We start from the raw sequence: 26,367 nt of genomic DNA, 5'->3' as shown, positions 1-26,367 counted from the left end.
ATAGAGGGCTGAATTTGGAGCTGAGAGGATAGGTAAATATAACCAGCTCCACATTTCTTTTTTTTTAAGATTTTATTTATTTATTTGACAGAGAGAGCGAGCACAAGCAGGGGGAGCAGCAGAGGGAGAGGAGGAAGCAGGCTCCATGCTGAGCAGAGAGCCCAACGACGTGGGGCTTGTGGCTCAATCCCAGGCCCCTGGGATCACGACCTGAGCAGAAGGCAGACACCTAACCAACTGAGCCACCCAGGTGCCCCCAGCTCAACATTTCTAATATAACTCTCATTTTTTTTAGAGGAAAAAAGAGGGCTCAGAGAGTTTCAGTGGTTTGCTTGATGCCCCCTCTTTAAATCCTTGATTCCATGCTCTTAATATAGCCCCTTTAGGAATAGTGCTATTATTTTCATTTTAGGAGATCGTACCCAGGGCGCCTGGGTGGCTCAGTTGGTTAAGGAGATCGTACCCAAACGATGAATTATGAAAATGTCATTCTACTTCTCCTCTGCTTTGAGGCCATTTTATGCAGATTAATGACATGTAGCATATGCCATATAGGACCACACATGTTGCTTTGAACAATTAGGAAAAAAGAAATAAAAGCTTACTGCTTTGCCAAGTTTATTGGTTCCAAAACAGGATACTTTTAAAAGGTTCAGGGAGGGTCATTGAGTCAGCCTCCCCAACCGCATATGAATTTTCAGTTACCACCAAGTTGATGGTATCAATATCAGTATCACTCTGAAAAATAAACCTAACACATTGCAGCAGAAACCATCACAGAAAACTTCTACTCCAAAGTGGCAGCAGATTTCATTTTTTCCATAAGAAAGTCAGTAAATGAAGGCAAAACAAGACCATCTCTTAACTAGATTATTTAATATCTAAAAGCATCTTCTCCCAGTGTTCCCTTTCCTGTGCCATCTGCTGAGCCCCAGGGAATATGGACATTCACAGACACCAACACCAGAGTACTGGCAGTTGACTGGCTAAGCCCTGCATGGGTGCATATTTTGAAACTCAGGTGGAAGTAGAAAAGAATAAGAGAGAAAGATGCAAAAGGACCCTGAGCTTTGCAGGTGGATCCACCTTTAAAGATGAGGGGCTGAAATACTCAAGGACTAAGCCTGGTCATTTGAGTGGTAATCCCAGAGCCTATTGTAGTGGGGGCTCATCTGCAGTACAGAGAGGCCAGAAACACAGGTTATAAATCCTTATTTGGAAAGTCAAACTACAAAACTGGGGTGAGGTGATCAAAAAGCATGAGTGAGCTTCACCAGCTATCTCCAACCCAATCACAGACTCTGTTAGGAAAAGGCTGAGAGACTCCAAACACACAGCAAACTGGGAGCCCACTACCCATGTATGAAAACAAACTGTTTCCTCAGGAGTCACTTATAACTGAGGCAGGTGGTCAAAAAGGAGGCCAGAGCTAGATAGTAAGCACAAAGACACATAACCTTCGTAAAATGCGTACCTATAAAATATATGTCAATGCCAGTCTCCTGGTAGTTGGATTGAAGAAGATATGTGAGGACTCAAGCAAACTTTTCAAAAGTACCACTAAAGAAATGTGAACATCGAAACACCAGATACTGACCTCTTCAGTATTTGGTTCCATCAATAACAAACAAAATTATATTTACTGAAATAGAAAGTTACCCCTAACCTTTTCCTTCCTTTTTTCCTCCCTCTCTCCCTTCTTTTTTCCTACTTTCTAAAATTATAGTGTATGTACAAAAGTGGTACTTCTTCCCCCTACTGATTTATTTTGCCAGCTGACACAGACTGTAAGGGAAGAAAAAGACACACAGGTCAGTAATTTTCTTACAACTACTAGAGCACATCCCTGCCTAGATTTCATATTAGCTGCTCTCATTCCCAAAGGATTTGAGTTAATCTTACGTGGATCCAGGTTGGTTGAATATACCTTAAGATCCATTTTTTTCAGGGTGCCTGGGTGGCTGTCAGTTGAGTGTCTGCCTTCGGCTCAGATCATGATCCTGGGGTCCCGGGATCGAGCCCTGTGTGGGGCTCTCTGCTCAGCAAGGAGTCTGCTTCTCCCTCTGCCTCTGCCTCTTCCCCCCCCCACCCCCCCGGCTTGTGCTCTCCCTCACTCTCGCTCGCTTGCTCACTCTCTCAAATAAATAAAATCTTAAAATGGTGGTATTCCATGGTGACTTTTTTGGTCTATGATCTGACTGAGATCAAAGATCAAATATTTCTGTGAACTAGCATAGAGGGGTATTTCTGGTTTTGTTGAGGTATTGTTTCTCCCCCCCACCCCAGCCACATGAGTTAAATAGAAGGTAGTTTAGGAAAAAATGCAATTTAGTGACTCATAACTCACAGCAAATCTGGGACAGTAAGAGAAGTAACAAACGAATAATTAGATTAGCAGCTGCAAAAATCATTTTGTGTCTGAGACAGTCAGTTTAAAGCTGGCAGAGGGTGACCCTCCTTCTCCCTCTGCACACCTTAATGAGCTTAGTAGAGCCCTTGAGTCTAAGAAATCTTGTGAACTGTATCATCAATAACAAAAGGAGCTTGATATTAAACCAGATTTTACTGAGAGTCAGTTGGACATTGACACCATTTACTAGCTGGGTAACCTCGGGCAAATTAGTTTAAATGCCCACTGCCTCAATATTTCCATCTATAAAATGGACATCATAAAAAGCACCTATCTCATAAGGTTGTTGTTAGGGTTAAATGAATTACTGTTTGTAAAGAACTTAGAACACTACCTGGCACATGGTAAATGCTATATAAGCATTGATTGAATTCTTAAAGTGTCAGGGAAATAGTGTGAGCCATTTGTTGCTGGGGAAAAGAAGACTAAAAGTGCCCTAATTTTTATGTTTGCCATCTTTATGTGCCTGGCTGTCACACTGTTTCCTGTCCTGTCTTTTAACAGTCTTAACAGTTTGTCAACATCATATCTTTAAATCTGTGAAAAGGCCCATTTTGGGAGAATATACAAAAAAGCAGCCCCAATTTCCCTTGCCATAACACCCCATTGTCACTTCCAGGTTACTTCGTGGGTATGGGAAGAGAAGGGCAGACAGTAAAAATGTGGGGCTTAAAAAATGGTATGAAAAATAGACCTTCCCCTCTGTAATCTGTCCTGAAGAGCTTAAGGCTAAATTCCTCTCAGGCAAGACAATTTCTGATAGCTATTTTTATTTTACTATTTGTCTATCACAGACAGTAATAGTAACTTAAGTTTACAGGACCCTTCAAAACACTTTCATCTCCTTTGCTCCACTTGATCATTGAGACAAGCCTTCGAGCGAACCCTTATTCTCCATGAGAGACAGTTAACTGAGAGCTCAGAATTGCTCAGACCCATTTAGGTAAAAGGTGATAAAACTAGGACTCAAACTCAGATCTTCTGCTCAAAGTATTTTCTTGCAAGATCTTGTTTGTGCAGGTACTGCTTAGCAATTGGATTTAATCAGACTGAGTTTGAATTGGCTTGAGCTGAATTAAAAGGACATGTGTTGAGATGTCCTAGGGGACACTTTTAAAGAACCATGCTAAAAGAGACATCAGATTTTCATCCATTTTGTCTGCTTTCTCTCAGTCTTCCTCTTTCCCTCCTCTTATATCTCTCCTTTTTGTGTCAAGTGAACCAAGCTGAGGGTAGGAGTGATCAGCTCTGGGAATGGTGGTTGGGAGACCATGGAAAAGTAATTATGAACAAATTCCTTTGGTTCCAAGACCAAAAAACATTTATTCCAATTCAGGAGATTGGTTTCAGGTGTAGCCACTACTTTTGGCACTTTTCACGTTTATTCTTTCTGGGTCTGCTCCAGGCTACCTGGTTGTTCTCCCATCGACAAGTACTTGACCAACACCTGTGTCATGTCTTACATGGTTAAAAACAAATTTATTAAAAATAATTAAGATCTCAAGAACCTGGAGTGGGGAAATCAGACATGAAAGTGTCATATAAGAAAGGGCAAAATGAAATGCCATGATAAGGAGACAAAATCTGAAGCTCCGATTCCTTGCCCTTCTTTGCCATTCCCCCCCTCCCAGCCCACTCCTACCATCTCCCATCTTGAGAATTAGCCATGTCATAGCAATTGAAGAAATGACATAGTCACACCTGATGTGGGCCTGGACTGTCTAGACTTGTGGCAGTCTGCCTGGAAGACTGTTTGCTTTCAGTTTCAGGAAGGGTATCAAGAAATTAAGAAATGGTTCATATTGAGGGTAGATCTCTTGATCTTTAGACCTGGGACTTAGCAGTGACCATTCCCTCTTGTTACACAACCTACCCAAGGCCCCCACTTAAAAAGTTTGCAGCTTGCTATGCTGTATAAACTGCCTTAAAATGATGTGAGCCTACATTATCCGATCAAAGTCTTCATTTTGACAATTTCAGTACTTTTGTGATTTCTGATTTTTAGTGGCATATGTCTGCATTTAAGACTGAACTTTTGTTTTATTTTCAGAACCTGACTTTGGTGCTGTTAAATTATTTGGATGTAGATAAAGGAATGTATTAGGGGGATTCACCGAATGAGTGAAATAAAGGAATTGGTTTACCTGGAATTTCTCAGGACCTTCCAACTCTTAACATTCAGTGTCTTTTGATTCTAAGTTGAGGCAATATTGCTCTGGGTCCCAGAAAGAGGACAAATAGCAATGGACAAATAACAAAGCTGAAATCCTAAGTTAAATTATATTATTGAATTTGTAGGGAGCTGTTAGGGAATTCCATATAACAGCACAAATATATTTTACATAGTTGGAAACAGTGTTTAGTTAGGTATGAATGATGTTCGCCACAACAATCTTTGTATTAGCAAAAACAAGCAAAACCTAAAAACATTCAAAGTGCCCCAATTAGGCATTTAGTATTCCACTCAATTGGTATGCTATACAAATACTAAAATAGACGTTTATGAAAACTATGTTATGAAAACATGGTAAATACTTATGATATAATGTTAGGGAAAAGCAAGATATACAAATTAGTATACTGATTATAATTATGGAAAATATTGAAAGGAGAAATGGATTATTTTAAAATAGCATAGGGAAAATATAGAAAAAAATTAATATAGTTGTAGTATTTTTACAGTGAAGACTAGGTTTCTAAATGGAATAGAACAGAACAAACCAATTATATATTTAGGAATCAATATAAATCTCTCCATAAACTCCACCATTTCTCACTGCAGTGAAATTCCAAGTAATTATTTTATATGATTTATTCAGCATCTGTCATTTTAAGAATTGGATAATGTTTGGCTACACAGCAAAGAATAATTAGCAATATAATTAATCAAATTGCTGTTTATATTTCTGTGTCAAAGTTAATCATTTTCATTTTCTTGTTTTATGGAAAGGGTTCTTTTATTAAAGCCACAAGTAAATTTAAATGCATTTCACATGTTTTAATTGTACAACCTGAGTATCACAGCTGAAGCCTATAGTCAATACGCTCATTTACTGACACCTAGAAAAAAGGCATAGGGTTTTTACCTAAGCTAAACTAACAGGACTATTTTCAGAATTCCCGTTCATTCAGTTAATTGTTCTATGGTGGGGACAGAAATCATTGCATATACACGATCTGGACTAATCTGATAGTCATAAAATGTCATCCTTGCCTGTTCTGCTTGCCCTCTCCCTGTCCACCAACACTCACCACAAGGATGAGAACTGTATCTTCCAGGCAGCCACAGAAATATTTGGTTCAGTCTGACTAATCCATTGAACATGAGAGGGTTGGGTAGTCATTTATCAGTTTTTCTCCAATATGAAATCATGGTAGGTATCTTGAGACAGACCATTATGTCACGTTTGTTGTTGTTGTTTTTGTAGTTGACATAAATATCATGGTACCCAGGGTGATGGGGAGCTTTCCAATGATCTTTTTTATTGTTTTAGATATAGGCCTTCAGTCTATCAAATGTATGTAAATAAATAAAATATATATTGGTATTTCCAAGTGAGCCAGACATTTGCTGCTCTGTGTTTCACTGCAGCAGGTCTAGTGGGGGAGTTCAGATGCTCGGAGTTTTCCTGTTGTGTGAAACCATTCTTGGCTGTAATGTCTCTCCAAGGAGCTGCTCTAATTAATGCAAAATGCTCTAGATACTACTTAATAAATACTAAGCTTCCTCTAAGTGGCACAAAATTCAGATCCTTTACTGAACAGTTTCTCTATATGTTGCTGTGTGCTGGAATCATCAGACCAATACACTGTATTTCACGAAGGAGGGGAGAGAAATCTATAGCAAAAGCAGAGTTTGGAAACATTTATTTCTGCAAACCAACAACTCTTTCTATACTGTATACCTTAGTAAACCCAGTCAACAGGGAACACTCTGGGGAAGAAATTAACTGAGTAAATAAAAATATACAGACTACAAAGCATGAATCAGAATCACAGTGCCTCTAAACAACAGATACTTAAAGAATGCTTTTTATCTGTGAGCTTAATCTGCTCTAATTAATGCTCCCAGTTTGTTCCTTCAAAAGCTTGCAACTGATTGGACATTGGTTATTTGCAGACACAGGCAAAAGGAGGCTGCCTGCAAAGAAGAACCATTTGTCCATATATTCTTGAAAATTTCCATAAGGAACATCTTCCAAGGAAGGTTTTATTTAGCCAGCTAAAATTTTTCATGGATAGTTTCTGATTACTTTATTATTAGTTTCAGTGAGTTTGTTAGCTTATGGTTATAAAACAGCCAACTATTTCTTCAGTATCTTTTTTGTATCTGTAGGTGTGAGCCACCTCCCATCCCTAGTTCCAGATACCAATGCCACAAATTAAATGAAGAATCTTAAATCTGACCTTACAGATCTTGAAGCTAAGCTGAAAAATGTTCAAGGTTTTGACACCTGGGATAAGTACCAGGCAAAATTTTGAAATGCAATAGAAAACCCTCCAAACACTTTCTCCTTCAGATCAGATCTCATTTAGACTTCAAATTTGAGAAAAACTGGTTCATTCCTCTGTAATCACACCTTGAAAGCTGAGAAGTCTGCTTCTTTATTGTGCCCTGCTTTGCCTCTAGAAGCAGCTCTTAACAGTCACTGTAAGCTTTCTAAGATGTTGACAAGTAAAAAGTCTATAAAGTTCACCAAAATAAAAATGTCAACCATAAAAGACACAGGATAGAAGTATTGCCACAAAATTATCTCAATTACCACTGACACATGTGGCTTGCCCGCCCCCCCGCCCCCGCCCCGAGAATGGGAATGGAAAATGTAGGAGGATTCTGACTTGGAATTCTAACCAAAGAGTATCTCCTCTCTTGATTTTTACCCAAGTTTACCATCATGGTGCTCAGAGTAGTTATCAGAAAGTGGGGTGTGTAGGAGGGTGGGAGAGAAAGAGAGAGAGAATTGACCAGGTGAGGTTGACAGCTCAGGTTTCAAATCTGTTGTAACATCACTGACCAGATACTAGTTGAAGAAAACAGTTGACCCAGATGCAATTCAGGTCTTTGAAAACAAGCTGTTTTATGTAATCTATGCCAAGCAAGGAGGTAAGAGACTTGGAGATATGTGTGATATAATGATGCTTATATTGATGTAAATAAAGATTTATTTAGAGTTATCTCAGACCTGAGTGTTAGTTGACCACCAAAGAGCTTCTTGGGAATCCTGAGGCCCACATCACCACCCCCACTCACTTTCTTCCCCTCCCCCATTTTTTCAGAAGCCAAAGGATGCCTGCTGCATCTTGCACTGTAGTGCAAACAGATCTCCGCAAAGAGAGAGGAAGATAAAATGAATTTAAATTCCAAAGGGGTTCCAGTGCCGGTTTCCTAGTCCCCGAGTCAGCAATGTGTTTGTGAAAATTCAGCCTTTTTGTCTCCCAGTAAAAAGGAGCTAAATCTACATCGGTGGCCCAGTCTCGGGTTGCTATTCTTTGCATTTTCTATTCGAGTGAATGAGAGTGAATGAAGTGGCCGGGACCCTTCATTTGATCTACTCAATTGCATAAAGTGACAGAATTCTAATATATTTGTTTAATGCTCTTCAATGGGCTTTCACTTTTTTGCTTGCAAATGAAGCATCGTGGGCAAAGTTTCATCCCCCTTTAACACTGGGACATATTTCATAACTCAGTCTGTGGTTTGAAGTGATCTTGAGAGGAGTTTTAGACTCAAAAAGTGGAAAATAAAGAAACAGATGTGAAGTTATTGTAAATTCCTAGAGTGGGCTCTGAGGCTATTGTGCCCCCACGGCGGGCGGTCCAGGGGCTGTGCCTTTCATGCTGTAATTGAAACATATTAATTAGATAATTTGTTGTTAGTTTAAACGAAACAAATGCATCCCCTTTGAGGCTTCACAGCCGGTGGGTTGGATTGTTTTTGTTTTGTTTTTGTTTGGGTGTCTCTGTGCATATGTGGCTTCAGGAAAAAAAAAATTAATTGACATTTATATTAAGAATTTTAGAGCAGATCCTGATCCTTTTCATTTCTTAAATGGATACCTTTTAAAAAGGGAGTTTACATTGGTAAATGTATAAACCATGCCCCCACCCCAACCTTGCATACACTAATGTAAAACCTTCTGTTTGCGGCACTCCATTGGCTTCTTCCTCCCACCCACTCCTCAACTTCACCCCATTCCAGCACCTGGCCAGATTTATGCTTCCAAGACACTCAATGTTCTCATCTATTAAAGGAATTAAACTCACTGCTATAATATTTAAACCATTCTAAGGATCATTTACTAGCAATGCTCCTGCTAGTCTTCAGGCTTCTCAAACTCCCCAACTCAGGCAACAGGAACAGTGAGAATTTCTGCAGCTTCTCTCTTGAGAAAGTGTACAAAATTCATCCATTGTGTAAGCATTTCCCCCAATCACAGAGAAGGCCATTTAAAAAATACAGTCGAGTACAGAATCATGTTAAAAACCAAAAGTAACAGGACAGCCAAGTTTCCAAATCAAAAACCTAAATTTTAAAAAGGCCCAAATTTGCAAAATAGGAAATATAAGTTAACTGGATCTTTAGGATAAGACCCCCGAATGTACACCTCACTGCATGGTGTTGTCTCTTCCAGTTTTATTTTAAAGCTGTGTGTATTGACTTTGGACTTGAGCCAGGTGAAAAGATTTAACATGACAAAGAGAGCCATTGAAGGTATCATAGTTATAAACTTCCTTGTTTGTGGGGGCACTTCAGCTAAACAGGGCATAAGTCTCAAAGCTGGGGATGGAGCAGGGTGGAGACGTGTTGTTTGGACTGCCTTTGGATTTCTAATCAAGGTCAAAATATCATCAGTGGATTTTTTACTTTACTCATTCAACTTTGAGAAAAGATGTTTGCAGTTGTAAAAGAAGGGCTCCCAATTCCCAAGTTATTTCATTCTTTGCAATACACCATGACGAGCTACTAGCTGAAAAGAACATTTTCAGATAGTGAGTTGAAATCACTCCTTTGCTAAAAATCAGAAATAGCATCTGCATCTTACTCCCATTTATTAAGTGTATGTATGTGTACATTTATATATATACATTCTACTGCCTATTATAGGACAAATATTCTACCTGATTAAGCTGATAATTTATAAAATGTTTAAGGCCCACGTTAGCCCTTCATTCCCAGTTTGAATTCAGTGTTAGTAAATTCAGTGAGATTAGAATATTCCAGAAATGGCCTTCATTTTATTTTTCAGGAAATGATGACAACGTATTTAATTTTTTAAACGTAGATGATGTCTTGTTAAGAACAAAGTTTCAAGAGTTTCCTAGCCAGGGGTGGATAAGTTTTCCAGGCTTTCTTTTGCTGATCTTGTTGATATAATTGTGAATTGGGCTTGATGAATGAGTTTAGTTGTCCCCTGTCTGACGAGCTTTAGTAGCTTCATGCATTTTAATCAGTCCAATGATTCATTTATTTTCCACTTTTTTTTTTTTTTGGCTGTGTGTGGGATCCTTCCTTTTAAAAAATGGTCACAACAGGATTAATTACCCTTTGCATTAATCCTATTTTTTTTTCCAGATAACCCTCTAAATATGTAAGGGTCGCAGGTGCTAAGGATTCTCCTTATGGAATATAGTGATCATGATTTTTGTGTGGGTTTCTCTGTACTGCACAAAGGTCTTTGTTTAATCATATTACACAGTAAAGTGTTAATCACCATTTAAGTTTTTCTTTGTCTTGTAACTTCATTAGTTGAATACACACCTCGCTCTGGAAATATTGTGACCCTTTCAGTAAAGTTTCAGTTGGCCTTGAGCCATAAATCCTTGGCAAATTGTAATTCTCTGCAAAAATCTGAAGAAAAGCAAATACTTAGAGTTAAGCACTTAAATTAACTTCATTCACTTCCTTAAAATAAATGCATCGAGCATTATTTTCCCACATGAAGGAGTGAAAAGAAATCTGTTCTATTCAAAGTGAACAGGTTTCTTGACATGCAAGGTGAACTTCTAGGTAACTTCTGAAAATGAAAATTTCCACAACTGAAATAATTTAAAGGAGCAAGGAAATGAATACTCTAAATAAGATGCATCAGAATAGGAGCACTGAGTAAACAAGTCTGTTTTTACTTTTTATATCTACATATAGCCTCTATCTGATTTCTACATAAACCTTACATTCAGTATATTTTGTAAAATGTAAATTTTAAGGTAGACAAAAATACATAGAAAGTATTGCAATTTTTAACGACAGTTTTTCAGCACTACACCTGTGCACCTGATCTATTCTAGAAATAGTTTCCTCTTTCCCTCTGCTTCAGGAGTCCATTTGAATCATTTCTCCACCAGTCTGCAAGTGCATAAGAAGAGATTTGACTATTTTAAAAATAAGATATGAAAGAGACTATTCAGTGTATTATAAAAATCATGCTTAGAGAAGCACTACATCTATCTTTTGTGAAGTTATTGTTTGCAGCAACTCTTCAAAAACACACAAAACTGAAATTTGGATTTACATATTTTAATGAGAAAATATTATTTGGACTAGATTCATAATTTAATGTAGACAGCTTTTTAAAATTCTTTGTCTTAAAACAGGCATGCTGGGAACAAGAACATCAATATTTAAAATGCCATGCTAATTCTGAACAGGGAAGGAGAAAAATGAAAGGTAAAAATTTTACAGCCCTGATGACACTACAACTTTTTTTTTAACTTAAGCAGGTCACACCAGAACAACAGTTCGTTTTCCAGCAAATTACCTAAGACTCTAAAGGAATATAGCAAACAAAAGTGCATTTTACACAGTGTATAATCATTCCTATTCACAATCATTTACATCTCTTTGCAGCCCTTTTAGCTTCTTGGGAAAGTTCTTGTAGCAAACGAAAGACTTGTCCATGGGAGACCTATCCGGTGACATCTCCTTCATGTTACCAGTCAGCTATCTAAGTTCTTGTAGCGTTGCCCTTGATGCTTTTCTTAGTTTGGGCTTATTTCATTTTCTTTTTCTTTTTTTTTTTTCCTTCCAACAATAAAATAAATAGCTAAAAGGTCTCTAAGTAATCGGAAAGTTAACATCCCAATTAACTTTCCCATCCCCATTCCCTCCCCAAACCTGGCCAGAAATGAAGAGTAAACATTCACATTACAACAGGTACTTGTGAAGTGGGCTTTGCCCGCTCGCCCGCCAAGCAATACAGATTCAAGTTCACTGTTTACATTTTACCGGGCGTCTTTGTAAACAATACTACAAGGTTACTTTTAGTTTTGTTTTGCTCGTGTTGAGAACAAGTGTCCGCTTCTCAGTTTGGCAGCCTCTCCCCTAAGTCCCAGTGCCTGGAGCCTCTGGCAGGAAACAAAACCCAAAACAAAACAAAACAACTCCGCAGAAGCTGGGGAGGCAGGGCCGCTACTCCGGGAAGCTGTGGTCCGCCCAGCCCCTGCCGGATGGGCGGAGGCGAGTGGGGTAGGAAGATTAGTGGTCCCTTTTCCCGGCAGATTTCCAAGACGTAAACGAGATCCGGCCCTCCGCGGTGCGGCTGCAGCCCTCAGGGGAGATCTGTTCGAGGAAACCTCTGAGGTGGTTTCTCTTGTCTTGGAACTAACTGCGCGGAGTCCGGGCGCCCGCGGATTCCGCCCGGCCGAGGGAAGACGCGCTCCTCTCCGCGAAGCGGGAAGCAGGATTTCCCCTGCCTCTTAAATGGGAGGGGGTTTCGAGGGGCCCCGGGAATCGGAGGGCTTGGCTCAGGTGCCCCCTGCCTTCCCCTCTTGTGGAGGCAAGGACAGCTTCCACGTGCCGCCAGGCCATCTGCAAGTTTGTGTTTTGTCTCCTGGGTCCAAAACAAAGTTCTCCTGGGGGAGAGAGGGTTGCCGGAGATGAAATGGACAAGTTAGGGTGGCGGTCCTAGGTGGGGGAGGGCAGGGCTGGGAGGCGGGGAAGGCGAATAAGCTGGCGGGGAGAGGGACAAGAGGGGGCTCGGGCTGCTGCGGGTCAGTGCACCGCCACCGAGTGCAAGGCGGAGGCCGGGCTGGTGAGCGTTTCACTGGGAGTGGCGGGGCTGCTTTGGCTGGTGGCTGTTTGCGAGGACGTGGGGCTGAGCGAGGGCGGAGAGTTCGAGAGCAAGGTGGGGATGGGCGCGGGCAACGCGGGCAGCGCGGGCACTGCGGCTGGTGTGGGCTTGATGGGCACCGGGATTGCGGGCAGCGTCTGGCCTGCTGCGTGGCACAGCGGCTTCAATGGTACGCCGTAGGCGCTGTAATCGCCACTAGCCATGGAGATAGGGGTGGCTGACTCGATCATGCCTGCGGAACCGTACACGTGTGGCCAGCCAGTGCCCAGCGAGCTGCTCATGGTAGTCAACTGGTTGGGGAGCGGGTAGGCGGCGGGCACTGGCTGCATGGCGGAGAAGGCCAGCCCCCCAGGCATCTTGTACTCGCGAGCGATGATATTCTCGATGGCGAAGGGGTGCTTGAATCCCGAGGGCTGTGCCACGCCGCCCAGGTTGTAGGCGGCGGCGGGCATCTGTGGCAGGTGCGTGCCGGAGGCCGCAAGCGCGCTGAGGCGCAGCTTGGCCTGCTGCTGCAGATACTGCGCGGCGTCGGCGGGCTTGCTGGGCGCCAGGTGGTCGGACTTGAGCACCTTGAAGCGCTTGCGGCGCCGCAGGAAGCTGCCGTTCTCAAACATATCCCCGCAGCTGGGGTGCAGCGCCCAGAAGCTGCCCTTGCCTGGCTGGTCTGGCCGCCGCGGGATCTTGATGAAGCAGTCGTTGAAGGAGAGGTTGTGGCGCAGGCTGTTTTGCCAGCGCTGCGTGTTCTCCCGGTAGTAGGGGAAGCGGTCCATGATGAACTTGTAGATCTCGCTCAACGGCAGCATCTTCTCCGGCGAGCTCTGGATGGCCATGGCGGTCAGCGAGATGTACGAGTAGGGCGGCTTTTGGTCGCTGTACGTGTTGCGGCCGGGCCGAGGCATCTTCTTGTTTGCCCCCTTCTTGCTCTGGGTCCGCGCGGGCCGGCGGCTTCTTGGATCTGGACAGGGGGAAGATAATGGGGGGGGGGGGCATGGATGCATAGACAGACACCGCAAGGTCAGCCACAGACCAGACCTGGTGGGTAGGGGCTGCGGCGCGGGATGAGACCGCGCCCGCGCTCTTTAGCTGGCAACTTTGAGTGCAGAGTGGGGTGCGGCCATGGGGCGCGGGAGGGGAAGCTTGGAAGTAAGCTGGACCTGGAGCGGGGACTGGGGCAGGGATGCAACCAGAGGGCTCACCTTAAAGTTGCTCCAAGTTGTGCATCCGCATCCGGGATGGCACTGCAGCTCTCGGGTCTCTCCCAGTGCTCAGCTGGGGCTCAATGTCCGGTCTCGGCTGGGCTCCGCACGTCTCTGAGCTTCGCAGCTCAGCCCTGCAGCGCCGGGAGCCGACCAGTCCGCAGAGCTTCTGGCCGTGAGATCCCCGGGCGGCCAAGCTCGGCTGCGGAGTCCGAGTGCAGGCGGTAGCAGCGGCGGCCGCGGGGCTCCGGAGGGCGCTGCTGTGGGCTCCGCGGCTCCGCTGAGCTAGGTGGCTGCCTCCATGTCCTCCCTCGAACCATCTGATAGTTTTAAGCGGTGACAGGAGCAGAAAAGACCCCTGTAGCGGCGCTTCATTAATGTGCCACTTCTTAGCTATCATATGACAATCGCCTTGGGAGGAGGAGGAAGAGGAGGGGGAGCGGGGGCTGCAGAGGGAGGGGACTGAGCGAGAGGGGAGAGCCAGGCCAGCTCTGGTTTCTTTCACACCTATTTACATGGACACCTTGGCCAATAGGAATCACTTCCAGCTCAAGACTGGGCGAGGGGGAAGAGCCTCGGCCACCGGTGGTGAGCGGGACGCCGGCCAGGGTGCGCGGTGTGAAGGTATGAGGAGGTGGCGGCCTCGGAGCAGGGATTCAGGCGACCACTCACGTTCACAGACCGAGCTGCCGCGCAGATGATGTTTGACATGGAAATTGCTTGGCTGGGGTATTCTGTTTCCTCTGCATTGTATCGGGTTTGTATTGTTAGCTAACTTAAGGCACGGCTTCCCCTGAAGTAGACCCTTTTCCTGCGCTTGGCAATACGGGGCTGGTTGCATGGGTTATTATAATGAAAATACACCCTTCCCCTTAGTCCTCCAAGAGGCAGGTCAAAGTTTAATTTGACCTTCCTAGACTGCTGCCAAAGCTCTACACAGTGAGTGTGTAGCCTTAAGAGATGGGGTTTAAAAAATACTTAGAAAAATATAATCGGACAGCCCCTTGTAAAAACCCATTTTGTAAGTGTATTGGCCAAATTAAAAAAAAAAAAAAGTCTCTCTGGGCGAATAGGCAGGGTCTTCACTCTAAAAGTCCTTTAGGAATTTAATTAGGCACAGGATGAAGGCTCTGGGGCTGTTGGGGCAGACAGCGTGTGGAGCTGGGGGAGGGCCTGAGTTTGTTTGACACACTTTATCACCAGATGAACGGCAGGGTCTCAAGCTTTCCCCCAGGTGGTTGGAAACTTTAGGAGTTAGGCATTGCATGGGAGTTTGCATTTTACAGCTGGAACTTTTTCGCCTTCTCCATCCCCCGACCCCGCAATTGACAGAACATATTTAGAGTTTAGAGAGCCCAGCAAACGCTGCCTGCGGACCCACGAAAACAGCAGTACCTTCTAGACTCGAAAAGAACCAGAGACTTTTCCTTTTTGGGAGAAAGGAGAGCGCGGGGATGTGCCTAGGGTCCCCCTGCCTGGTGCCAGCGGTAGGCTCCCTTCAGTTCGGATTAGTCTCCGGAGATACAATGAATTATTCTTATTATCATTGTTATTATCATCATCGTCGTGGGCACGGCGGCGGCGGCGGCGGCGGCGGCATCATCATATTGCTATGAAGTAGTGAGTCGACCCTGCCCGCATGCACGTAGTCAAGGAGTAGACACTAGGAGTTCCCACTGGTTTCTGCACAGTCTCCGACCTTTATGGTTTTTAAAAGAAATTCCTTTTACCTTGTTGTTAATAACTCAATACGTACAGCTCACACTGAATCATCTTCAATCCGGAAATGCGAGAACTTTTTTTCTCTCCCTCCCCCCTAGGAGGAGGAGGAGGTGATGGGAGTGGTGGTGGTGGGAGAGTTCTGGGAGTGAAGTTTGGACACTTCTAGTGATATTAGAGCATTATTAGTGGAGCTGTTTGGAGTTAGCATAAAAATCTTTCAGCGCACGTGCATATACACACACACACCCCCCTCCATTAACCACAGTTTCGGAGGTGGTCAATAACTCACCAAAACGTAACTTAAACACGATGAATTTAGGAGATTAAACAATTTCATTAATATTGAAATGGCTCTCGCGTCTGGGCTGCCTCGCTTGAGATGCAAGCACACGTTTTTCAATATTAACAGAAGTGCTTGAAGAAAAGAATAATGTCACCTTCTTAATTCGGAAAAAATAACCAGGAGGAGGAGGTGGGTTCGAGGGGTGGAGGCGGGACTCTGACCTGTCTCTGGGGGCACAGGGGCACGGCTTGAGAAGGGCAGATAAACCCTCCGCAGATAAACCAGTTGGATTCGGGTGGAACCTCTGCGGAGCTTTGGCCAAAGGCAGCGGTACTTGCCTGAGCTGTGCGCGCTTTAGCTCCTAACAAGGTGCGGCATTTGGGGGTGTTATTTGGAGCGGCCCAGTTTGGCTTGAGGGTCCAGGGATGGGAGGAGCTGGGGAGACCTGGAGCCTAAGGGACCCCGGTGAAGAATAGTAGTAAGACAGAAAGGCGTTGGTCCACAGCTTTCCTGCTCCAGAAAGCAGCTGGCCTCGGAGGTACAAAACTAAGGGTGCTCCCGTTGCGGAGGCAGGAGTGCTCCTGGGAAGGAAAGGTACCAGCATGGAAGCCCCCAAGGATCTTTTAGGATTTTCTTAGCAAAAGTGTGCATACTGATATATAGAAACATGGATTAAAATATTAAGAGTGGTTGGATTTGGGATATGTGAGGAGAGGAGTGAAAGATCTCCGTTCCCCCAGTGACAGCCAGGAGGATTTTTTTCTACAGGGTGTGTGCGCACGCTTGTTGAGGGTGGGGGATGGGGAGAGAGAGAAATGTTTTCTTGTTTTAACAATTGGCATTTTGTTGCCTTGCAAAGGGCCTTTGTATGGCTGTCGAAATCATTGCTTGGAGTAAACAGAAGATTAACTAAATTCTAAGAGTGGAAGCATTTGGGTTAAAAAAAAAATCTAAGTTAAAATAAATCTTTGTCCATCTCCCCAGGGAAAGTTGTCACCACCAAGTCTGAGACATGTGAGGATACAAGTAGGAATTCGTGTCCGAGGAATCTTCGAAGTTTGCCTAGGGTGAGGTTGGGAGGTGAGGCATGTTGCCCATGCCCAGGGTTAATTAAGGAAATCGAACCTAATAGCACAAGTTTGCCTTGGGTGGGGTGGAGCTGTGAGATGCACATTTAAAACAGGTACTTTACTACAAAATTCTATTTCAGATCCTACTGAAGAGCCTGAGGGAGGGGGGAGGGGATTTGCATGCCATTTACAGCATTTTAAGACTGGTATTATGAAGAAGAGGAGGGAAGGAGCACTTTCCAGAAATCTTGAAAAGTGCATCAGAGTCTATTGTGCAGAACCCAAAGCAAACAGAGGCTCTGGGGAGGGGGCACATCCGACTCCAAGGCTTAGGGAGTTGTTGGGAAAACTGTATAAAATACACATAAGTCAATTATACCCATGTGCAAACCAAATGGAAATCTCTTTCATGCAATAGCCATTCATCGCCGCCGCAGAGCCCACCACCGACCACCTTTCTGCTTGGAGAGTTCGCAATAGCCTCTTTTCCCACAAGCTGGACCACACACGGCTACAGATTTCATAATAATTTATGCTAATTTCCCTCCATAAATCCACAATTCGCTTCAGTGGCACCCGGGCTGCTGAGGGAGTAAAAAGGAGACAGAGGGGTGACAAATACAATATTGATTTTGATTCCTTCTGTTGTCAAGCAGGTGTATGTGTGCGTGAACGGTGGGGCTGGGGTTAGGGGGCGGGGGCTCTTGGAGAGGAAAACTGTCCCAAGCCGGGCCAGCCCCTCCATCCACACTCCAGAAGGTAACGCGCCCTGGTTTGTTAATATTTACCAAACACCGATGGGAGGTGGAGGGAAAGTACCCGGCAGCTTCCGAAGGTTTCCTAGGCGCCAAAAACAATACCCGCCTTCCCGACTTGGAAAGCGAACTCCGGGCTGCCTGGAGCGTTTGGGGGCTGTGCCTTACTTTGCCCCCTGTCCCTCCTTTCTTCCTCAGAGTCATTCCCTCCTTCTCCTTGAGTTCCCCACCCCACCCTCGTCTCTCTCTCCTCCTCCTTTCTTACTGCACCCTTGTCCCTCACTTGTCTTCGCTTTATTATTTTTTTCCTTTCCCCTCTACTTTTTCCATCTTCTCTACCAAATGGGCAGGTGGGGGAAGGTCTTCGGGTGTGCGTAGCATCGATTTTAGGTTTTAGGGCCTCCTCTGGCCGGCCCCACCTTTCCAGGCCGCCTCCGCATTTACCCAAGTTGCCCACGCTCTCTGGGAACCCGCGCTAACTCACCGCGCCGCTTTGTCCCATCAGTCATTCTTCACCAAATCTGCACTTTGGTGGCGTGAAACGACTTAGCTTTCCTTTCAAAAGGATTTTGTTCCCGGGGTATTCAGCACTAAAACAAACTCCCTCAGCCTGTCAGCAGTCAATTTTTAAAAATTGTCGTTCTAAGTGTCCTGGGGGCTGTTTGTCCTCAGAATCTGTGCGCTTCCGCCGCCAGCACCTTCGCCTGGCACAGCCTAGCTCTAGTGTTCTAGATCTGGGGACCAGAGGGAACCCACTAAGTGAGTTGACTAGTCTGGGGCCACCCGACACGGTCTTGCGGATTCTTGGGCCGCAGAGATCTGCACCCAGTTGGGAGCTGTGTCAGGGGAAACCTATTGGCCATGACTTTCCCACGACTGCCCCGGGAGTTTGAGCCCGCATTGCGGGGCCGCTTCCACCGAATCTGCTGGGAAATCAAACTGCCCAAGGAAGAGAGGCGGGGAAGGGGACACACTTTGTGCTCTAGTGCCAACTGGCAGTGAAAGGACTCTGTGCCCTCTCCCTCGTTCTTAGCCAGCGCCAGCAGCCAGAGGAGCACACCTATTTTTCCAAGTAGTAGGAAAGAATGTCAGCCAGGGAACTTTGGAGCCATGTATTTCATTGGGTGGTGACTGGGCTACGTGAGGTTTGGACCTTAACTCATAACAAGGAGGTTGAAAATAAACTTTTGATGAGGAGTACATTGCCTAAAATCAGTTCTTCCCTCCCGTCCAATCTTGCTTGGGTTCTAAGAAAGGCAAGAGTCTCCACCTCCCGCCGATTTTTTACTCCCATCCCTATTGGGAGGGTCAAATTCAGAGGTGTCCCATCCTTATTCCCTCCCGCCTGGCGGTGGGTAGGGCCTTTGGCTATAACCTGGGGCACCTGGAATTAAAATCTGTTTTCCTTGGGGTTGGGAGAAAGGGAGTGGCAACACCACACACATTTTAGAAGTATTTCCCAAGCAGCAGCTGCAATTTGGAGAGTATGGAAGGTTCAGTTTTCCCTCCACCTCAAGCACAAAACAAACAGTTGCCGGCATTAGGTGCCAGTCCTCCTTGACCTCCATCCCCAAGAAGTGCCAACCCCCACCCAGAATGAGCAGGCAATTTCAATGCCTGTGAAAACAACTCTTGCTCTGCTGGTCATAATGCCCTCTCTTTGGAATCAGTTTGCTAAATACCATTTGGTCTTTGCTTGCTCTGAGATTTTAAGTCTTTAAAGCCAGAGTTTCTAAATCCAGCCCCTCCTTTGCATAAACAATTGCACAGTTTTAAATTGGGCATTACCAAACCTACAAATGTATTTGTTTAGAAAGTTATTTGCAGAAGGTTGGTGGAAGGATTTTTGTTACTGGTAAACCCTCCCCATAAGTTTTGCTCTGCACTGTGAAATAGAAGAAGCAATTCAAATCTATTATTATTATTGGAGGAAATATTGCTAAAGCCACCTTGGTATTGAAGGGATTAACTTGCTTTTCTCCCAGCCCCTAACTCTGGGGTTAAGACAGCAGTAGATCAACTGTATAATGTGTGCACTGTTCGCTCATTTGTACAAGCAGAACAAAGGTTGGACTAAGCCAAATTGCATTGCACTTGTGAACCGAGTCCTGATGTGAAGTATCTTTTACAGCGGGGGGAATGAGAACAATTTCGTGTATGTCTAAAAGGGAATAACAAAGCCACTTTCTCGAGCATCTCAAAGTGAAGTAGCGAGGCGTGACATTCCCAGGGTGAGGAGGGACAAAAGCAGGGTCAGGGGGATGAAAAAGAGAATCAAACAGCCACTTTCACATGTCTGCCCTCAACTGCTGCACCTCTCCATAATAGGAAACAAATGTTGTAAAAGGGGGGATTGCTCCCATTCATTCAAAATAGCAAATGATAGCTAAACAACATTGTCAAAACTGAATCAACTTCTGTGCAGTACCACCCAGAAAAAGGTATTGTGTTTTGTTTAATAGCGGGGTGGAGCAAAGGGTCTTTTTTTTAAGGGGGAAGGGGGAGAAAAATCACCCTATACTTTTCATATTAATTTTCTTTGTCAGGAATTACTTGTTTGCTCAGATTTGGGGGGGAAATCAGTATTTCTAGCTAGGCACTCACTCTTAAAATGTTTTATTTTTTGGAGGAATTTTGGGAAAGCAGAAACACGAAGGCGATGTTTAGCTTTGTAAAGTGTTTTAAAGCTTCCAGTTAGTAGGAAAACTTTATCCTCCTTTGCGTGCATTATCCAGAAAAAAATAAGATCTTGATTGCAGTAGAATATGAAGGTAAATCCTGTATAGTAGACTAAATGCACTTTGCTCATAAATTTGAATAAAATCGCTTCTGGCGGGAACTGCAAAATATCTGAAATGGAGAATATTTTGCATCCATAATATTTGTTGGCGCATTTTCCTGTGTTATAATTTGTTTTGAAACCGGATAACCTGTAGGTCTCCATCCTTAAAACCCCGCGCTTCTGCTTTGTTTGTTCAGGCTGACGAGGAGGAGAGCTTAACCCTGTGGACGTGTGCAGTATGTGTTTTCTTAATGGCAGAAGCAGATTTCGCTGAAGACTACAGCAGCCTTTAGATATAATAATTCACTGTGTTCCTGGGAAGGTTAAAACTTTGATTTCTCTGTCTCTCTCTCTCTCTCTGCCCTCTCCCCCCCCTTCTCTGTTCTCTCTCTCTCCCTCTGTCTCTCTCCCTCTGTCTCTCTGTTGGGGCTTTTTGTTTTTTGTCTCCATGCGTCCCCCGCTGAGCTGCCACCCACAAAGCGGGTTTGAGAAAGAAAGAAAGAAAAGAAAGAAAGCGGCTGATCCTTACTGGCCTCCCCCAGCTAGGAATGGCTAGGAGGCGGGGCTTGCAGCGCTGCAGACGCTCGCCGCCTCTGGGCGGCGGGGTCTTTCCGCTCAGGCGGGTCTCACCTGGGACAAGAGCTTCGCTTTGCGGGTCGAGCGCAGGGTGCCGACCCCCAGCCGCACGCCCTCTTCCTCAGCACCGCCCCTGCTTCGGGCGCTCAGTTTGCTCACTCCTGGTGGGTAGCTGTGTACTGCAAGATGTAGGGGAAACCCGATTGCCCCGAGGGCTTACCGAAACCCCAGATTTAGATCCACCATTCTCTGCGTTCCTCTATTTCCCTCTCTCTCTTCGCTCTTTCCTCTCCCTCTCTATCCTCATCTCTTCTTTCAGAGACTGGTTTTAATTTCCGCACCAGTATGTACACCAGATTTTCGGTCCACAAACTAACTGCCTTCTCAGCAATGCAGTGTCCAGGATCGGCAGTGCATTTCCTATGTACCCAGCCGGCCCACTCGAAAGAAGAAAGAAAGGGAGGGAGGAAGGAAACAGAAAACTCAAAACATTCCCACCCCCACACCCCATCAGCCGCGCGCCTTAGCTGCGTAGTGGTAGGCCGTGGTAAGTGGGTGGCTCCGGAGAGTGGGATAAATCATTACGTCGACCGTTCATAGATAGCGTCGATGCGGTTCTTAGACACTGGTACTTGAAATTGTAGTTGTCATTATTCACTACCTGCCTACCCCAACAGCAGCGACCCTAGGAAGGAACCTTTACTTCCCTCTCATATATTTTATTTAATATTTTTATTAGAAAAGAACTTTGGAAATCCGTGTTTTTGTAGAAATATTTATACATGTAAAATAAATATTAAATCTGCACTGCGGTTTTTCCCTTAAGTTCTTCCCCCTCTGCCTATTTTGGGTAAATCCAGAACCACGGAGCGTTTAATAATTCCCAAAAGGCTGATCCAGCAGGTGATTTTCTTTGGAGTGATAACCATTTGTTTATGGTGGCCATCGCGATTTGATTGGTGGAGCTGATAGCTTCCCTTAACTGAGGTAGGCTGCCTTTCTTAGGGCGCCAGCTGTGAAAAAAACCCCTCACTTCTCACTTCACACCCCCTCCCCAAAGCAGTTTGAATCCATAGTCTTTAACTGGCTCTCGAGGATACCCGGAGTTTGGGGAGGCTACTGATCTATCCGTTCCGTTCGTTCATCTTCTTTTTACTTATTTTTCTTTAATTGCAAAAAAACACCAAACAACAACAACTACACACAAACAGGGTAAAATATGTGAACCATACACAGTGAGTCAGATCCTTCCCTTTTCCCACATCCCACGTCTTTTACCCCTTTTCAAAAGGACAGAGGGAGCTGGAGGCCCAGATCTTCGGTAATTATTAGCTACTTAGGTTTTCGCGTCCGGATCCCCGCGACCTGTTGATGACTCCCAATCACGGAGCGCGGAGCTCTGCTTCGAAGTTGGTTATGTAAACTGCTTGTGTATTTCACATTATCATCCCGCTGACTGGAGGCAATGTAGATTTTCTAAAGATCTAATGAATAAACAACCAGCGACTGCTGGCGGTGTAATTTACATTGTTAATGCCTACATGTGTATAATAAATATGCATTTGTGTGTCTTCAAATAAACTCTTTTTAGTTTCTAACCTGTGGTGATTTTTTTTTTTTTCTAAAAGAAGGAGGGTGGGGCGGGGGGGGCGGTGAATCTCGTCTTTCCAAGGAATGAGAGTTTATTTCATTTGCGTGACTCTGGTGAAAATGGCTCTGCCGTCAAGCCCAGATACAGAGTCCGCAGCCCGGCTCTGCTGCCCCTCTACCTGCCGAGGGAAGCTCGGCTGGGATAAGCCCCCCGCGCTGGATCCGCGAAGAAAGGGAGGATGCACCCAGGAACTTAGCGGCGCGGTCGTAGGGACCGCAGCGCCTCACGTAGAAGTGGGATCCAGGAGAAGAGGACAGCAACCACAGGATCCGGGTGTTCTCCCCCGAGCTATCGCCCTTGCCCAAATTAGAACTGCCAGTGACTTCTCCAAGATCGCAATTTGGGTTGAGAGAGTTGGGGCTGCTGCGGCTCCGACAACCTCTGGGAAAAGTTTCCCGGGGAATTTCCCGACCAGCGACGTTTCCCCATTCGCCTCTGTAAACAACATTTCGGACCAGCCTGGGGGACCGCAGGGAGCAAAGAGAGGACACTGGCTCGGAGTCGGGGCCCTAGACTCTGCCCCATGAGCCACTTCCTCCAGTAGGGCAGCCTTGCGGAAGGCAGCAGGAACACGGATGCTCCTGGGAGCCAAGGCCTCCGGAGCCGCGGGGTTTGGACCCAGCGTAGCCGCTGTTTTCAGAAGCGGAACGTCCTCCCTGCGAGTCCCACGCCGCTTATTTCAGGCTGGGCACCGACGTTTGATATCTCTCCCCTCCAACCAGGTGCCACTTTCTTAGCGCGCTCGAAGGCAAATGTCTCATCTTTTCCCGTCCTGGATCTGGAATACATTATTTTAATTAAGTCTATGGCGATTTACTTTCCTCTGAGATCTATTCCACGGTGCAATTAGGAACGTATTGGTGCTAGCTCATATGAATATTCAGGAGCGTGTCAATTAATTAGCAGACAGAGGAATCTCATTATGGTGCTCAAAACCCTTTTAGTGTTAAGCAGAATTAAGGGGGTATTTGGCAATGCGCTGGATTAGTGAATATTTTACTGTGCACTCATTTAACTTCATTATCATAGCACTTACACTACTCTCTGATTTTATTAATTAAATTGCTCATTAATTTGTCCAAAAAGGATAAAAGTTTTAATGTGCCACCCAATAACTTGGAAAGTAAACTTTCGCCCTGCTTGGTCTTCGCTCCCGGCCAGAAGAGGACAGATGGCTGCTTGCAAAGCCCGAGATGGAGGCGCGGTTCCTCCCTCCCTCCACCCTGCAGCTTTGGGCAGCGCAGGCGCTCTGGCTCCGCGAACTCGGGGAGCAGCAGGATGTCTGAGAGGAAGGGCCGCTACCGCAGAACAGCCTCCCAGGACTGGCCTGGAAATCTGAAATCTAACTTCAGGGCGGCGCGGGCGGGGTGGGGGGAGCCTCTCGCTCGTTCGCGGGAGTGCGACTGACTGGGCGAGGAGAGATTTGACCAGGGATACCGCAGTGCCCGGGATGTGGCGGTCAGCGCGCCTAGGAGTCTCCACCTCCAGGCCCTGAGGCTTTCTGTTTACCAGAGGCATGAGCAAAATGCTCCTGGTGGGGTCAGTATCCGCAACATTCCAAGGGCGTGTTGAGTGCAGCACCCATGCCCCAGGACACCTGAGGCTCTGCCTGAGCGGCCCTCGACCTCAGGCATCATCCAGGTTGGTGTCCACGTGCCGCTCACACCTACCTGCACCTCCCCCACCCTACCCTCAAAGGTTAGAAAGACAAATATTAAAATTACTTGCACAAAGGGAACTGCTAAAGAGATCCCAAATTAATATGCATGTAAAATTAATTAGTTGCATTTCGTGACATCAAAATAAGTACCTGGGAAACAGAACACCTTCTGGGCATTGGGAACATATGCTAGAATTAGAGTTAATTGACTAATTACATAAATTAGGCATTAATTTTGCAACACATCAAGTATAAAAGATATCTCAATTAATTGTGCATAAATTATCAGGTGAAACCGGGCGGCAGTCCGGCAAGGATCTCGGTTCTCTGACCGCTCTGCTCTTTTAGGGCCCAAAAGCTAGGCGGCGTGGTGGGCACCCAGGTCGCGACAGGCTGGCCCTCAAGGAAACGCCAAGATCTGCACCGGGACTCGCCGCTGCTTAGACTGATGACCCGGGGCAACTGTTAACGCGAAGGAAACTCCCCTACTCATTAAAATCAATTACGTGCAGTTAGATTGATCAGCTTTTGTCGGAAGGGAGCAAAGCGCACCCCTTTACTAAGCGCCCCCCCTTCCCATCCACTTTAGCCGGTTCTGTAGTGATCTGGGACTCTCTCTGAGCAGGTCCCCAAGTCCTGGTTCTCAGTTTCCCTCGATGAGGAGGTTAATTTTTCTGGATTTGACGTGGGCTCTGGGCCATTTGCAATCCATCTGAACCGTGGCCTGGCATGCTGGACGCCTGGTTTCTCTTGGTCTACATCCTTGCGAGCTTGCCACCACTCCTTACTCAGGAGTCCAACTTGGAGGGAGTGATGTCAAGTGATTTGAATCTCTTTGGTTTTGAAGCGGGTGTAGATTAATCTCCAGAATGTAAAATCTTGGTAAATAACCCATATATTCTCCCAGAGGACTGGTTTGTCGGAGCACCCAGTCCCCCCGCCATGGTTTATATGATTTCTCCCGTTTCTTATGGATGAAAGAACAGAATAGATATAGCATGGGTGTTCAGTTTAAATTTTAAATTTCTGGGGCTCCCATCTCCAAGGGAAGTTCCAGGGGACATACTGGGGTAATTTTCCCTCAACAAATCACCAAATGTAACATTTATTTTGCCTTTAAAACAGTTCATCCTTGGTGAAATATTAATGGTCTTGGCAGCGACTTTCCCCTATATTCTCTACATGTTTTAAGTGAAAGGAAAAAAAGTGTTTCAAAATAAAAGGGCAGTGGATAAAGTCCTGCCACTTCCAAATCTTGGTGAAACCGCAGCAAAACTCATAGGTATTCCTCATATAAATTACCACCAATTATAGCACGGTTTGGTTCTGTTGATCTAGTGGAATGTTACTAAGGGAGGGATAGATTTCTCAGCCACTTCTGGAGCTGTCATCATGTGCCTGGTGGCTTGTAAAAGTATCTCCTTCAAGATTCCCAAGTTGTAATCATTTTCCTCTTTTTGCCAAAGCAAACACAGGAGAATGAAAGGAAGTCCTGAGAAACCCTTTATCGTCTGATGATAAACATCTTCATCAAGATGCTTCAGTGACATTTGTTAGGTAGAATCCTGACTGCTCATGAGCTAAAGAAACAGATGAATTCCAGAGTTCACTGAGACATTCATTTTGATGTAGAGGTTTCTCTTCGGGAGCCAGATGCTGAAGGTACTTGAGGGAGATGTTGACAAGTGGATAATTGTCAGCAGAACTAAAACAGACACTTTGTTTACAGTCGAGCGTGATTAATTGAGAGTAAATAAAACAGCACTCTTTGTAAAATCACCCTCCAAGTTCAAAAAAGGCTGTATGTCTCTAGAAATAAAAGCAGTGGAGTCAGACAAGGCCTAGTTTTACCAGACCCTTGAAGCAGCAGCTGCTAGTGGTGTGGATCCGAAGTAGATATGCTTTATTGCTTTCCAGCTGGTCTGCTTGGTTTCTTTTTTGTTTTGTTTTGTTTTTAATTTTTTGCTAAATATAGAGAGCTGGATTACAGTTTTCTGCTAATTAGCTGAATTTTAGATTTTTCTTATTAAAGAATTGTTCTTCCTCTCTCCCTTCATTCTCCCTTTAAACTGTGAAACTCAACGGGAAAGAATTTTTAAAATGAGCCAGACTTGATAAAGCCAAACTGACATTGTCAAACAAGGCTATTAAATGCCATTGTGATACTTCAGTTGGCAAGAGAGCATCTTTTTTTT

The 26,367-nt window shown here is 45.0% G+C and overlaps 1 protein-coding gene across 1 annotated transcript; it reads right to left on the bottom strand.

Moving 5' to 3' along the window:
* Nucleotides 1-12,370: 12,370 nt before the first annotated feature.
* Nucleotides 12,371-13,376, bottom strand: FOXB1 (forkhead box B1). The gene has a single exon (XM_006747304.2). The coding sequence runs from the start codon at nt 13,374-13,376 to the stop codon at nt 12,399-12,401; it is 978 nt and encodes a 325-aa protein (XP_006747367.1). The 3' UTR covers nt 12,371-12,398.
* Nucleotides 13,377-26,367: the final 12,991 nt, after the last annotated feature.

Source organism: Leptonychotes weddellii, chromosome 9 (assembly GCF_054177405.1).
Source record: "Leptonychotes weddellii isolate Sample4059 chromosome 9, ASM5417740v2, whole genome shotgun sequence".
Taxonomy (NCBI): Eukaryota; Metazoa; Chordata; class Mammalia; order Carnivora; family Phocidae; genus Leptonychotes; species Leptonychotes weddellii.
Note: the sequence above shows the minus strand (reverse complement) of the source record. Positions and strands in the feature narration are given on the sequence as shown.